We start from the raw sequence: 12,355 nt of genomic DNA on the forward strand, positions 1-12,355 counted from the left end.
TATATATATATATATATATATATATATATATATATATATATATATATGTATGTATGTATGTATGTATGTATGTATATGTATATAAACACAGGGGTGAGCTTACAAAATCTCTACTTAAATCCCTGGGTTACTCACACAGCTATAGTTGTGCTCTCCCCTGAACACCAAAGACTCACTTTGGGCCAGCTCCTCTCTCCATAGTCAGACCAATTCTCTCCAAAGATAAAAGGATTGCAACCAGTCTTGCTGTCATGATCAACAACAAATACCTTATGTCATTCTACAATTCTACAACTACACAGAGGTCGATAAGGGAGTGGCTAGAATAACTGCATTGATGAGAACTAAGTGGGTTTTATGGAAGAGGTGAGTCGAGCAAAATTTTGAAGGAGGAAAAAGAGAAGAGGGCCTGTTTCAGGTAATGACATAAGCAAAGGCTTTGGAGCCTGGGTAAACAAATCGTTTGCCAGTGTGAGAAGGAGGTGTAATTGCATGGAAGATGAGGTATATCTAAACTCCTGTTGAAGGCAGTGCCAACTGGCAGAGGGCCTTGAGGAGGAGGAGGAGTTTTAAATTGGTTCCATTCAACTGGAAGCAAACAACACTTGAGGAAGTTCTTGCTATCCTGTGTTGACAGATTCAAGAGATAAAAGACAAGAAGCAAGGAGGCCAGAGATGATGGAGGAAAAGAATATGATATCCTAAAGCTTGGACCATAAGCAGAGAAAAAGTGAAGCTGTATAGACGCTGCTATAAAGCACAGTGGAACCTCAGCCTTTTTTTCTGTAGATGCTCCCCTTCATGCTGGGCTGCTGATGACCTATTCCACATGGTTAAAGACCCTCTATTCTTTGGGTGTGATGATTTATTAAACATAATTTATTCTTCTGATTCCTTTAAAATATTTCAGTAAATTAGACTTGTGAAATTAGGGTTGCTTTTATATAACAACCAGGTAGGAAGTTATTCTAATTCATGTTTTTTAAAGGGTTTGCCTGGACCCCCAGGATTTCCTGGACCAGCTGGACCACAAGGGCCCCCAGGTTTCCAAGTGAGTATGAAGCCCTCATCAATATACATATATATGTATACATATATGTGTGTATGTATATACATATATATACACAAAATAAAATAACCATATCAAACATGGCCATGGGTATTATTTTAGGAATTTGTATTTACAGTTTGTGTCTGTCTGAATAAGTTGTGCTTCCATTGATAAAATATTTCTTAATGAAAGTAGCAGAACCTCTTTCCTTATTGTAATTTTAGTTTTTGGTGTCTTGCAGGGTTTTCCAGGAGAGATGGGACCTCCAGGACCAAAGGTAGATCAAAGTTCACAGGTGGCACAGATTACATCAGAGATGCCCAGCTAGGTGGTTTTGATTGCTTAGTAAATCTCAGAGTCTTTCCTCATTGATCCTCAAGTCAGTTGCCCTCTTCCCAAGCTCCAAAGGGATGTCCAGCAAGGAAGAAAGTGTGATTGGGAGGATTCCCCCATCCCAGGCCCCAATCAGGTTCTTAAGGAAGTCAAATGCAGTTTCTCATAAGGAAAAAGTTGGGCATCATCAACCTGATTTCAGACATTTTCTGGAAAAATTACACAATTGTACTTCATATCAGCTAACACATTTGAGCAATGTTTCTGCCAAAGAAAAATCAGTTTAGGGGCAGCTAGGTGGCACAGTGAATAGAGCATCGGCCATGGAGTCAGGAGGACCTGAGTTCAAATGCGGCCTCAGACACTTGACACAATTTCTAGCCGTGTGACTTTGGGCAAGTCACTTAACCCCAATTTCCCTCCAAAAGGCAAAAAAAAAAAATCAGTTTCATCTTTTCTTGTGCATAAATTTGAGTTTAATTTGCATCATTAACAGTTTCTTCATTACCCTTTTTTTGTACTTTTTAATTTTAATATTTAATTTCATCTAACTGAAAAAATAACTAGGGCAGGGCAGCTGAGACTTTCTCCCAGGGTACCAAAATTTAGAAAGCACAAAAATTTAACACATGCATCTCTTCGGCAGCAGAAGAGAAGCAACTGAGTCCATCCAGCACCTAGTTAGCAAATATGATTAGTTAACATTAGATGTTACGGATGTCCCTATTTGTAAGTTAGCATGTTTTTATTTTCTCTAATTTCATTAATGAAAGGAGGTCCTAGAAAACAGCTTCTATCACTGAAGATCTGCACCTTCTCAGCAATGTAGAGTCTTACAGAGATTCCTGAATTTGGCATCACTGGGACAGTGAATAGAGAGTATGCCTCCAAGTCAGAAAGATTGGGGTTTAAGTCTCACCTTTGACAGATACTGATCAGGTGATCTTGGGAGAAGGACTTATCCTCTCAGTGCTTAGAGCAGAAGATAAGTTATAGAGAAGGTGTCAATCTGTGTTGGTAGAAAGAATTTTTTCATTTGGGGGTTCCTTTAATGAATTATCAATGTAGCAATGAATTCATAGGGTCAGTGCCTATTAGTTTCACATCATGAATTAGAAAATTGATTTAATAAAGCATTTAGGACTGCTTGCATTAGGTGCCAAAATTTCTAGTTGTTATACTGAAAGAACACTAAATTTGTAGTCAGAGGACCTGGGTTTAAACACTGACTTTGCTATTTATTATCTGTGTGACTGTACAAATCACTTCCTCTTGCTGGGCCCGAGTTCCTTCCTCTGAAAAATGAAGGTGGTAGACTAGATGATCTCCAAGCTTCCTTCTGGTTCTAACATCCTATGGCACTTTGATCATGATGGTAAATACAGAATAGTCATTCACACAATTCATTCATTTGGTTCCTTTTTTATAGTTCTGTTGTGAAAGGTAAATCATTTGTTATTAAGGCCCTAGTACCTTCACAGCCCCTGGCCTAAGGTGACTGCCATGGGCTTCTCAGTGTCCAGCACTAATCAGGGTGGGAGATGTGTATAAGAAATGAACAGACATGTGGGTAGTTCAAGGAAGAATTATGAACTCCATTTATTGATTCTTAGGACAAGGTTTTTATAGAGCAATGAGACAAATGAATAGGACTCAAGTTTTCTTATCATTATCTTAGTCTGTTATATCTTGGAAGTAGAAGAGAATAGATAATTTGATAAGAATTTGTTATCTAGGTGACTGAAGTCTTGGGCCAGAGCCTTTAATCTCAAAACTCAAACAACATACTTTCAAGTGTAGCCCATTTCAAAGGACCAAGGAGCAAGCTTAACAAAAAGCCACATCTCAAAGGACCTCCCTCAGAGCACACTGTCAAGATTTTTATCTGAGTCCTGGATCAGGCCTCCTTGGCTCCCCGCATAATCTGAGTGCTGAATCAAATATTTTGGCTTTCAACATGTGATATTATTGGTCCCACCTAGGAATTTCAAAGCCATTGTGATGGTCAAGTACTTTGGAAATCCCAACCCCATGTCTCTTTCTGACAGCACAAAGAGTAGGTGTCCTATCTGCCCCAGTGCCCAGGCTAAGGGACCAGGTATCCTGACTCCTTCCACCTCTGGAATTCTTTTTTTTTTTAAGCAATTAGGGTTAAGTAACTTGCTCAAGGTTACACGGCCAGGTGTTTCTGGGTGGGTGCTAAGTGTCTGAGCCCAGGATTCGATCTCCAGGTCATCCCGACACTGGAGCCGGTGCTCTTACTCGCTGTGCTACCTGACCACCCCTGGAATTCTTTTCACTGTAGTACTGTCTCCTGAGTCATCTGAGACATTAAATACATTTCTTAAATCCTTCTCTACTTCATTTCTCTGTTTTCTGAATAAGACCATTTTCCTCCCGAGTACTATCTGAAAAAAATCTTTTATCAGCCTAAAATTCATGGTTCAAATATGAATATCCAGTGTAAAAGATAAAATAAATGAAACGTAAATGTTTTCATGTATAAAGACTTTTTAAAAACTATAACCTTTATGTTTCTCCATAGGGTCACATGGGTGTTAAAGGGATCGGAGAAAAGGGAGATCAGGTAATTTAAAATGCTACCTTTTATATATATGGGAAAAATTACTTTTAAGATCTATTGTATAAATATCCACAGTGGTTAGAAAAAAGACATTTACAATGATGTACTTCCCATGTCTCAAGTTACCTTTTGGTTAATCTTAATATAGGAAGTGCACAGATAGGGACATTCTTCAATGATAGCTCATCTATGGAGTCTGGTTATTTTGTTCTTGTCATTTATTTCTTTGTCCTTTTAGGGTATGAAAGGGTTAACAGGACCCCCTGGACCACCAGGAGCAGTTATTGTGACCCTGACTGGGCCAGACAACCTAACGGTAACACTCCAATAGTATTTGAGCTTTACCTTCTGCTAAACCTGGGACCAGTTATTCTTACAGCCAAATTTACCAAACAAATAAATTAGGAAATAATTTTTTGAAGTGCAACAATAAGAAAAAATTGTTTTATAAAAGGATTCAAGTCTCTTTTGAAATGAGATAATCACACTGATTATCAAATGAGATGATTTATATAAAGTGAAATCCTATAAATGTGAGCTATTTGAACACTATACTTCCTTACGTATATGTGAGATGATTTAATTGACAAAATCAATTTAATTGGCAAAAAATGGACAATTTAATTGACAGAGTTTTAGGATCATATTTATTGAATAAATTGTGGAGCCCATTAGGATTATGTAAAGAAGCAAGCAGACTAAAGCCTCAAGATTAACTGGAAATTCACTTTGATTTACCTTATTAGTTGTGTTTGGTAGGAAGGGCCCAAACCATGTCCCAAAATAGCTTAATAAGCCAAACTGTAATTACAAAATGCCTCACTTGACTTTTTTCTCTTTCTTCTACCTCCCCCTCTCTTTGAAGAAGAAAAAAAGAAAATCAAAACCTTTGTAACAAATATGTATAGTTCAGCAAAAGAAATTCCCACCTTGGCCATGTCCAAAAAGGTGCATCTCATTCTGTGTATATATTCCATCTTTCTCTGTCAGGAAGTGGGTGGCATCCTTCACCTTCAGTCCTCTGTAGTCTGGCTGGTCATTTCCAGGATCATTGCTCTTTAAACCTTTCAAAATTGTTCATTTTTACAATATTGTTGTTATTGTATATGACCCCTACTTCTGATCACTTCACTCAGTATGAGCTCATATAAGTCCTCCAAGTGTCATCTGAAGTTGTCCTCCTAGACACTGCTCACAGAACAACAGCATTCCATTAGATTCATGTTTCATAATTTGTTCTATTCCCCAGTCAATGGAAATTTACTTTGTTTCCATTTTTTTGCCACCACAAAAGGAGCTACTATAAATATTTTTGTACATATAGGTCCTTTTCCTCTTTTTTGATCTCTTTGGGGATAAAGATCTAGTAATGAAATAATTTAGTAACTTTAGGGGTATGTAATGGAAATGTAAATTTTTAAGATCTTCCCTGCCCCTAGGTTAAAGTGCACCTGGAGCCTGGGGTGGGAGGCTTGTTTTTCAGTAGATACTTTTTGATTGGGCAGTGAGTCAATAAGGTTGTTACATTCTCTGAGCCAGGAGAAGGCTATATAAGCCCTAATGTGTAGCTTTGTTTTGGGGCTCACTTTGAGAAGTGTTCTGTGATTTGATCTGGATTGTGGGAAGCCGTTGTTGAGAGCCCCCCTCGGCTTTGGAAAACCCAGATGTTGAAACCCAGATGTTGATTGGGTATGGATGTAATGGTTGGACAATTTGAAAACTGTCTACTTGATCTGTTTCTCCGTCTTGATAATTCTGTCTGTATATTCTGAAGTTCAGGGTGCTGACGTTTTTCCCCTGAACTAGATAAACGATACATATTTGACTGATTAAAGTAAGCTTGTTAACCCATTTTGAGTTGCTTTCCTTTATCAAAGCAGATCCAAGAACCTGTGGTGGCAGCAACCCTGGGGATGCTTGGGGTGCTTGCTGCTACAGGGTATTATTCCAAATTGCTTTCCAGAATGGCTGGACCAATTTACAGCAATTAGTGCATGAATATATCTATTTTCTCGCAGCTCCTCCAACATTTATCATTTTCCTTTTTTATGATCAGATGTGATGGGTATGATATGGAACTTCAGTGTTGCTTTAGTTTGCATTTCTCTGATTATCAGAAGTTTGAAGCATTTTTTTCACACAGACCCCTAACTTCACATGGTAGAGGTACTCCTGAAAAGTGTTTTCAATCTATCTAAAAAAGAAATTGAATTTGATTTTAAGTGTTCTAGAATAACTTATTATTGAAAAGAAACCTGAAATTAATCCTTTTTATAAGATGATGATTTTTTTATGTAATGTGACAATTTCTGATGTATCAGGTTTTCTTATAATGAGGAATATTAGAGAACCAGTTTTCTTGCTATTTTAAATGTCTAAGTTAATTATATACTCATCTTATGAATGTATAAACACTCTGAATTATTTTTTGATAGGAGTATAAAGGAGATAAAGGAGACAAAGGAAGAATGGGTGAACCAGGACCCCCAGGACCAAAGGTAGGCTATCAACAAACAACATATAACAAAACATTTCAATGTATATTAACATGGGAGGAACTTTAAATCCTTGATAAAATACAAAAACCCTGCTTCATAATTTTATTTGATCCCTAGTGTTAACAAAAAACCCTAGAATTTTACCTTTAAAATAATAGAGCTATAACAATATTTCTATAACAATATTAACCATAATAATGCTTACCTTTGTTATCATAAGCTAAGTATAATGATAAAGGTAAATAATAAATAATTTTTCGTGGCCATGGACAACTTGGGTAAGGGTAATGTTAATGGGATATAAGATCATCCACCCATTAAGAGGTCTCACCTGGAGTCCATTAAGGGAAGCTTGCTTAGGTGAGGCTTGCTTGTAGGAAGGCTTTCATACCTTTTGCTCATTTCTAATTAGTTACTGAGTCAGGAGGGAATGTATATATACTCTGAGTTGGTATGTTGCTTTGGGGGCTCACTTATGAGAAGGATCTTGTGATTTCCTGGTCGAGATTCCAAGTGGCCCTATGCTCAGAGGTTACTGACTGCTCAGATGTAAAGCTTTCTCGAACCAGGGATGTATGTAAAGTATATAGTAATATTGCTTTGATTCAGGTAGTCAGAGCCCTTTCTGTTGGTATTTATTTGCTTACATTTTCTCTGTTTGTATTTTCTCTAAAGTTCAGGCCGCCAACTTTTCCCCTGAACTAGTGAATGTAATTAAAATTAGGATTGCTAACCCCTTTAAAAGCAGATCTAAGAACCTCTGCTAGCAGCCATCCTGGGTATGCCAGTGTGGTTGCCACTACAATAAATCATTTAATCTTGATGGGTAATACAGTAGTAAGGATTGCAAGTTGTCATACATCATATGTCCTGGGACTTATTAGATCCTGTGAACACAAACCATTATACTTCCCTACCTTTTCATTCTTCCCTTCCACCTTCCCTTTGCTCTTCTCTCTCTGTACATGATGCTGATCTCTGATTGTTTCTGACCTTTGTCTTAATAACCAATTCAGATTTCCTATGTTCTGTCATAAATTATATGTCAATCTGCAATCCATATTCTGAATAAGGCTACATAGTCAATAAATTGGTCAGGGATCACAGATTTAGAACTAGAAAGAACCTAAAAAATCTTGTTCAACCCCCTCACGTTACAGATGAAGAAACTGAAGACAGGGAGGTCAGACGATTTGTCCAATGTCCCACCACTAGTAATGTCACCTCTCCTTTTTCCATTTGTATGTTTTTCCCCTTCATTTTGAACAACTTGTACTTCCAACCAATCAAATCAATCAATCAACAAGCATTTATTGTTTGTTATGTGCCAGGCACTGTATTAAGATCTAAGTATACAAAGAAAAAGGCTGTTCTTAAAAAGACTTACATTATAATGGTGGAGACAAATATAAGCATGTCTATATTTACAACATAAATATGGAAGGTACCCTTAGAGATATAGGCTGCACCAACAGAGTGCATGCAGGTGGTAGCTGTTTGATCTATGGTCTGAGGATCAATTCAAATTCAAAGAGGTTCTTCATGAAAGTTGACCATCTAAAGGTCCTTCTAGCTCTATGATCCTCTAATCCTAAAGGTAGTAAGTAAATAAAATCAATGTGAATGGAAAAACAAGAGCAGCCTCCTCTCTGAACTACTTCCCCAACTCCCACTTGCATTAGCAGGATGAGTCCTCAGATGGCAATGAGTTCCATCGCATTCTTAGAGATAGTCCTTAGGTTTCTAATGCTGTTGCTCATAAGCCTTCATTGGTGTGTTTTTACACAGTTATAAGCCAATAGCCTCACTTAGCTCTTTAAAAAGATATTTATTAAAGTGATGTAGTAAGAACAGTTGATACAAAATTCCCCTCTCCTCCACCAGTACACACTCCTCTACTAGACATACATGGCTCCTGGAAAGAGTGGATATAAATGTAAAATAAAAAGGTACATGTTTAGGGAAAACCTATGGCAAAGGAATATGACACAGGTCCTAGTGCTGGAAGTCCTTTTTCCCTTTTGGAGTCCTCATGAAGCTCTCTTTATCTGTAGTTCTTTGCTGAGCTCCAAGGACTTTCCTCTTTCAATAGTCAGAATTCTTTTGATCACAAGGGAGGAGACCTTATACTCCCTGAAGCTTGGATAGCTTCTCATTTGGGTGGCTATATTCCTGTATCTGTTTGTATTTTTTTGGTTCATGTTTGTCCTTGGTGGTTAGATGCATTATCTTCTATTGTTATCTTCTCCCCAGTGATGTGGTCAATGGAATAGGCTAAAGAAACACTAGCTTTATCCTTCTTCACACCCTTCCTACCAAGAATAATTCCCTCTCAAGCACTTGTTGGAACTAGTATCCTCAAGTCTAGAACTGAAATCTTCTACCTCTGGGATAGACCCCTCTGGACTACTTTCACTGACATGAACTGCTGTGTTATACACAGGCCCAGTGGGTATGATTGGTATCATCCAGTCACACCCAGATCAAAGACTCATGCCACTTAAACAGATCAGGGGGTTTAAACTATCTCATTTACACATTTTAAAACTTCATTGCATACATGTCATTTGATTGGTTGAAGTTGCTGAGGAACTCAACCCTTATACAAGAAAACATAAACTTTAACATTTCTCCAATATAGGGGCTACCTGGCGAATCTTATGGTTCTGAAAAAGGTGTTCCTGGAGACCCTGGTCCTCAGGTGAGAAACATTCATTCCCTAGGGGAATGTGTGGATAGGGGCTAGCAGCAATTTGGATTCTACTTTGAAAAGCCAATTATGTGTAAATAAATGTGTACATGCATGTGTGTTCATAGCATGTGGACATGCATGCATACATATGTATATGTAAATATGTGTATGCGAATATACATATGCATACATATATTAGAAACAAGGTTTAAGATTTTATCATAAAATGCTTTTACACAGTGGAAGATGACAAAAGTAATGCTTTATATATTTGCAATATATTTATGGTGTTAACTCAACTATTCATTAATAGGTTGGGGGAGAAATGGTATAGATAATCTAAAACCACAGCTTATCTCAAAATAATCTATTGGAACAGGTTTTAATTCATACACATCAAGATAAGTGTCTGATTTTCTGAGTTCATAACACTTAAAAATAAAAAACAAAGAAACTGAATTGAGGAACTCTAGCTCAGGAGCATTCAGAAAACAATTTAGTTTTTTTTTTCTCTCCTTCCCTGCTTGCTTTTTGGTTGGCCTCATACCTTTCTTGGTAGCAAGAAAATAATGAAATAATGAAGCATCTTAGTATGTTAGGCTTTTCCTTTTTTTAATTGTATTTTTTTCTAATTACGTATCAAGACAATTTTTAGCATTCATTTTTTCAAGATTTTGAGTTTCCAAATTTTTCTTCCTCCTTCCCCTACCTTCTTCCTTAAATGGTAGGTAATTTGATATAGGTTATGCATGTGCTATCATGTAAAATATATTCCCATAATTCCAGTTGTGAAAGAAGAAACCAAAAAAAAAAACCAAAAAAAAGAATAAAGTAAGTGAAAAAAGTATGCTTTGATCTGCATTCAGAGTTCATCAGTTCTTTATCTGGATGTGGATAGCATTTTCCATCATGGATCCTGTGTAATTGTGTTGCTGAGAAGAGTTACATCACTCATAGTTGATCAGCATACAATGTTGCTGATACTATGTAAGATGTTTCCTGGTTCTGTTCATTTCACTTTGCACCAGGTTATACAAATCTTAACAAGTTTTTTCTGAAATCTGACTGTTCATCATTTCTTGTAGCATAACAGTATTCTATTACACCCAAATACCACAGCTTGTTCATGCATCCCTCAATTAATGGGCAACCCCTCAATTTCCAAAATTTTGCCACCAAGAAAAGGGCCACTATAAACATTTTTGCACATGGAGGTCCTTTTCTCTTTTTTATGATCTCTTTGGGATACAGACCTAGTAGTAGTAGTACTGCTGGATCAAAGGGTATGTATAGTTTGGTTGGGGTTTGGGCATATTTCCAAATTGCTCTCTAGAATGGTTGGATCAAAGACTTTTCCTATTAGAAACTGATCTTAGTGTGGGAGGCTTAAGGCTTAAGGGATGTTTAAACTTTCTTTTAAACTTCTAGCTAATGGCCATAGGAGAAACAGCAAATACATTTTCTGCTTTTATGAAATAGCATGTTGGCTTTTTTTTACCTTTTGTTTTGTTTTAAATTTAGGGAAAACCTGGGAAAGATGGTGCCCCTGGTTTCCCTGGCCTTCCAGTAAGTATTTTATCTTTCATTATTCCTTCATGGTTAAAGTTACAACATTACTTAGACAAAGGAAGACTGTTCCTTGATTTTCTTGTTTTGTTTTGTTCAGAAATTCTAAATTAACAATGCCCTCTGGTATAGGAAATATGAGTGCTGCGCTTAGAGCAGGGGTGGGGATCCTGCTGCCTTGATGCCAGATGAGGCCTCAAGTATAGCCCTGTGACCAAGTTCCAACTTCACAGAACAAATGAAGTTTGGATTCAGTCATAGGACCACACTTGAGGCCCTAGAAGGCCATATGTGACCTTGAGGCTGCAGGTTCCCCACCCCTGTCTTAGAGCCAGAGAGATTGGGCTTCACCTCCTGTTTTAGACATTTAGTAACTAGGGGAATATTAGGCAAATTACTTCAACTCCGAACCTGCTTCTTTACTTATAAAGTGGACACAGTGTCACGTGTGGTATCCACCTCACAGTGTAGTTGCAGGGTTTACATAAAATAAAATGCTTTGTAAGCTTTAAAATGCTATATTCGTGTCATTTTTTTAAATTAAAGAAATGGTGTAGTATAGTGGTTAGTGCTAGACTTGAAGTCAGGAAGACCAAAACTCACCCAGATTCCACCTCTGAAATTAGCTGTGTCCTTAACCTCTATGTGCTTCATGAGGACAAGGACCTTTCCTCATTTTAATTTTTGTATCCTTGGAGCCTCGCACAGTATTAGACACATAGTATGTGCTTAATAATGCTTTCTGAATTTAATTGAATCTACTAAGTCATAAATGGGTTATTATCCACCCTGGAAGGAATTTCCAAACTGGAGTTCCCTATACTGATATTTGAGAGCCTTCGTGTATTCCATAAACCAATCAAAAGTTTATCATTAAAAAATAAAACTATTCTTGACAATGCAATTCAACAAATGTTGATTAAGCACCTTCTATGAGAGTCTTATTTTAGTCCTCCTTTTGTGAAAATCTAACATGAATGCATTTTTAAGTTCTTTTCTTTTTAAGAAGAGCAGTTCGAAATGTTTACAGTGGATATAGGAGAAAATGGTGAACTCACTTCTTTCAATTTTCTTTTATTCTTTCCCTTAGGGAGCTAAGGGTGAAAAGGGTTTCCCTGGATTAACTGGAGAAAATGGTGTTAAGGTAATCCTTTCCTTAGTATCCTGTGACTTTATCCTCTTTTAATTTAATCAGATTTGATAAAAACAAAAAAGATGGGGAAACTGGGCACAAGATACAATCATCATAGACTTCAGTAAAATGTCTTATTGGGGTTTCTGGTTTCCTGGAACAATTTAACATTTAGATTTAAACTCTAAATGACATTCAAAGAAGACTTAACTAATGAAGACTCTTATTTTGGGAGAAAGTGGGACACTGCACTCAGATTATTCTAATTGTGGCATCAGCATTCATTGATTTAGTTGACAATTACATCTATTTCTTTAACACAGGGATTTAAAGGAGACATTGGCCTACCGGGTTTCCGTGGTCCAGTAAGTTTGGATGAAGTTATCTGATAAAATGTAGAGTTGATCACCTCAAGGCACTGTGCTCTGACTCAGTAGTTCTTGTAATAACTCTTTAAGAAATTCACATTATAACATTTACCTTTGAAATACCCAGGAAG

At 37.1% G+C, this 12,355-nt stretch overlaps 1 protein-coding gene across 1 annotated transcript in view; it reads left to right on the forward strand.

The window, feature by feature from the left end:
• The window catches only part of COL4A3 (collagen type IV alpha 3 chain), a 171,507-nt gene that overhangs the window by 81,673 nt on the left and 77,479 nt on the right, over positions 1 to 12,355 (forward strand). The window contains exons 10-18 of the mRNA XM_069104555.1: positions 989 to 1,051; positions 1,293 to 1,328; positions 3,930 to 3,971; positions 4,207 to 4,284; positions 6,404 to 6,466; positions 9,108 to 9,167; positions 10,680 to 10,724; positions 11,815 to 11,868; positions 12,180 to 12,221. Of these exons, the coding sequence (XP_068960656.1) occupies positions 989 to 1,051; positions 1,293 to 1,328; positions 3,930 to 3,971; positions 4,207 to 4,284; positions 6,404 to 6,466; positions 9,108 to 9,167; positions 10,680 to 10,724; positions 11,815 to 11,868; positions 12,180 to 12,221 (483 nt within the window). The remainder of the gene's footprint in view (positions 1 to 988; positions 1,052 to 1,292; positions 1,329 to 3,929; positions 3,972 to 4,206; positions 4,285 to 6,403; positions 6,467 to 9,107; positions 9,168 to 10,679; positions 10,725 to 11,814; positions 11,869 to 12,179; positions 12,222 to 12,355) is intronic.

The sequence above is a fragment of the Petaurus breviceps genome, unplaced genomic scaffold, assembly GCF_028583685.1.
Source record: "Petaurus breviceps papuanus isolate PSGF00001 unplaced genomic scaffold, PetGlider_PUasm1.0 688, whole genome shotgun sequence".
Taxonomy (NCBI): Eukaryota; Metazoa; Chordata; class Mammalia; order Diprotodontia; family Petauridae; genus Petaurus; species Petaurus breviceps.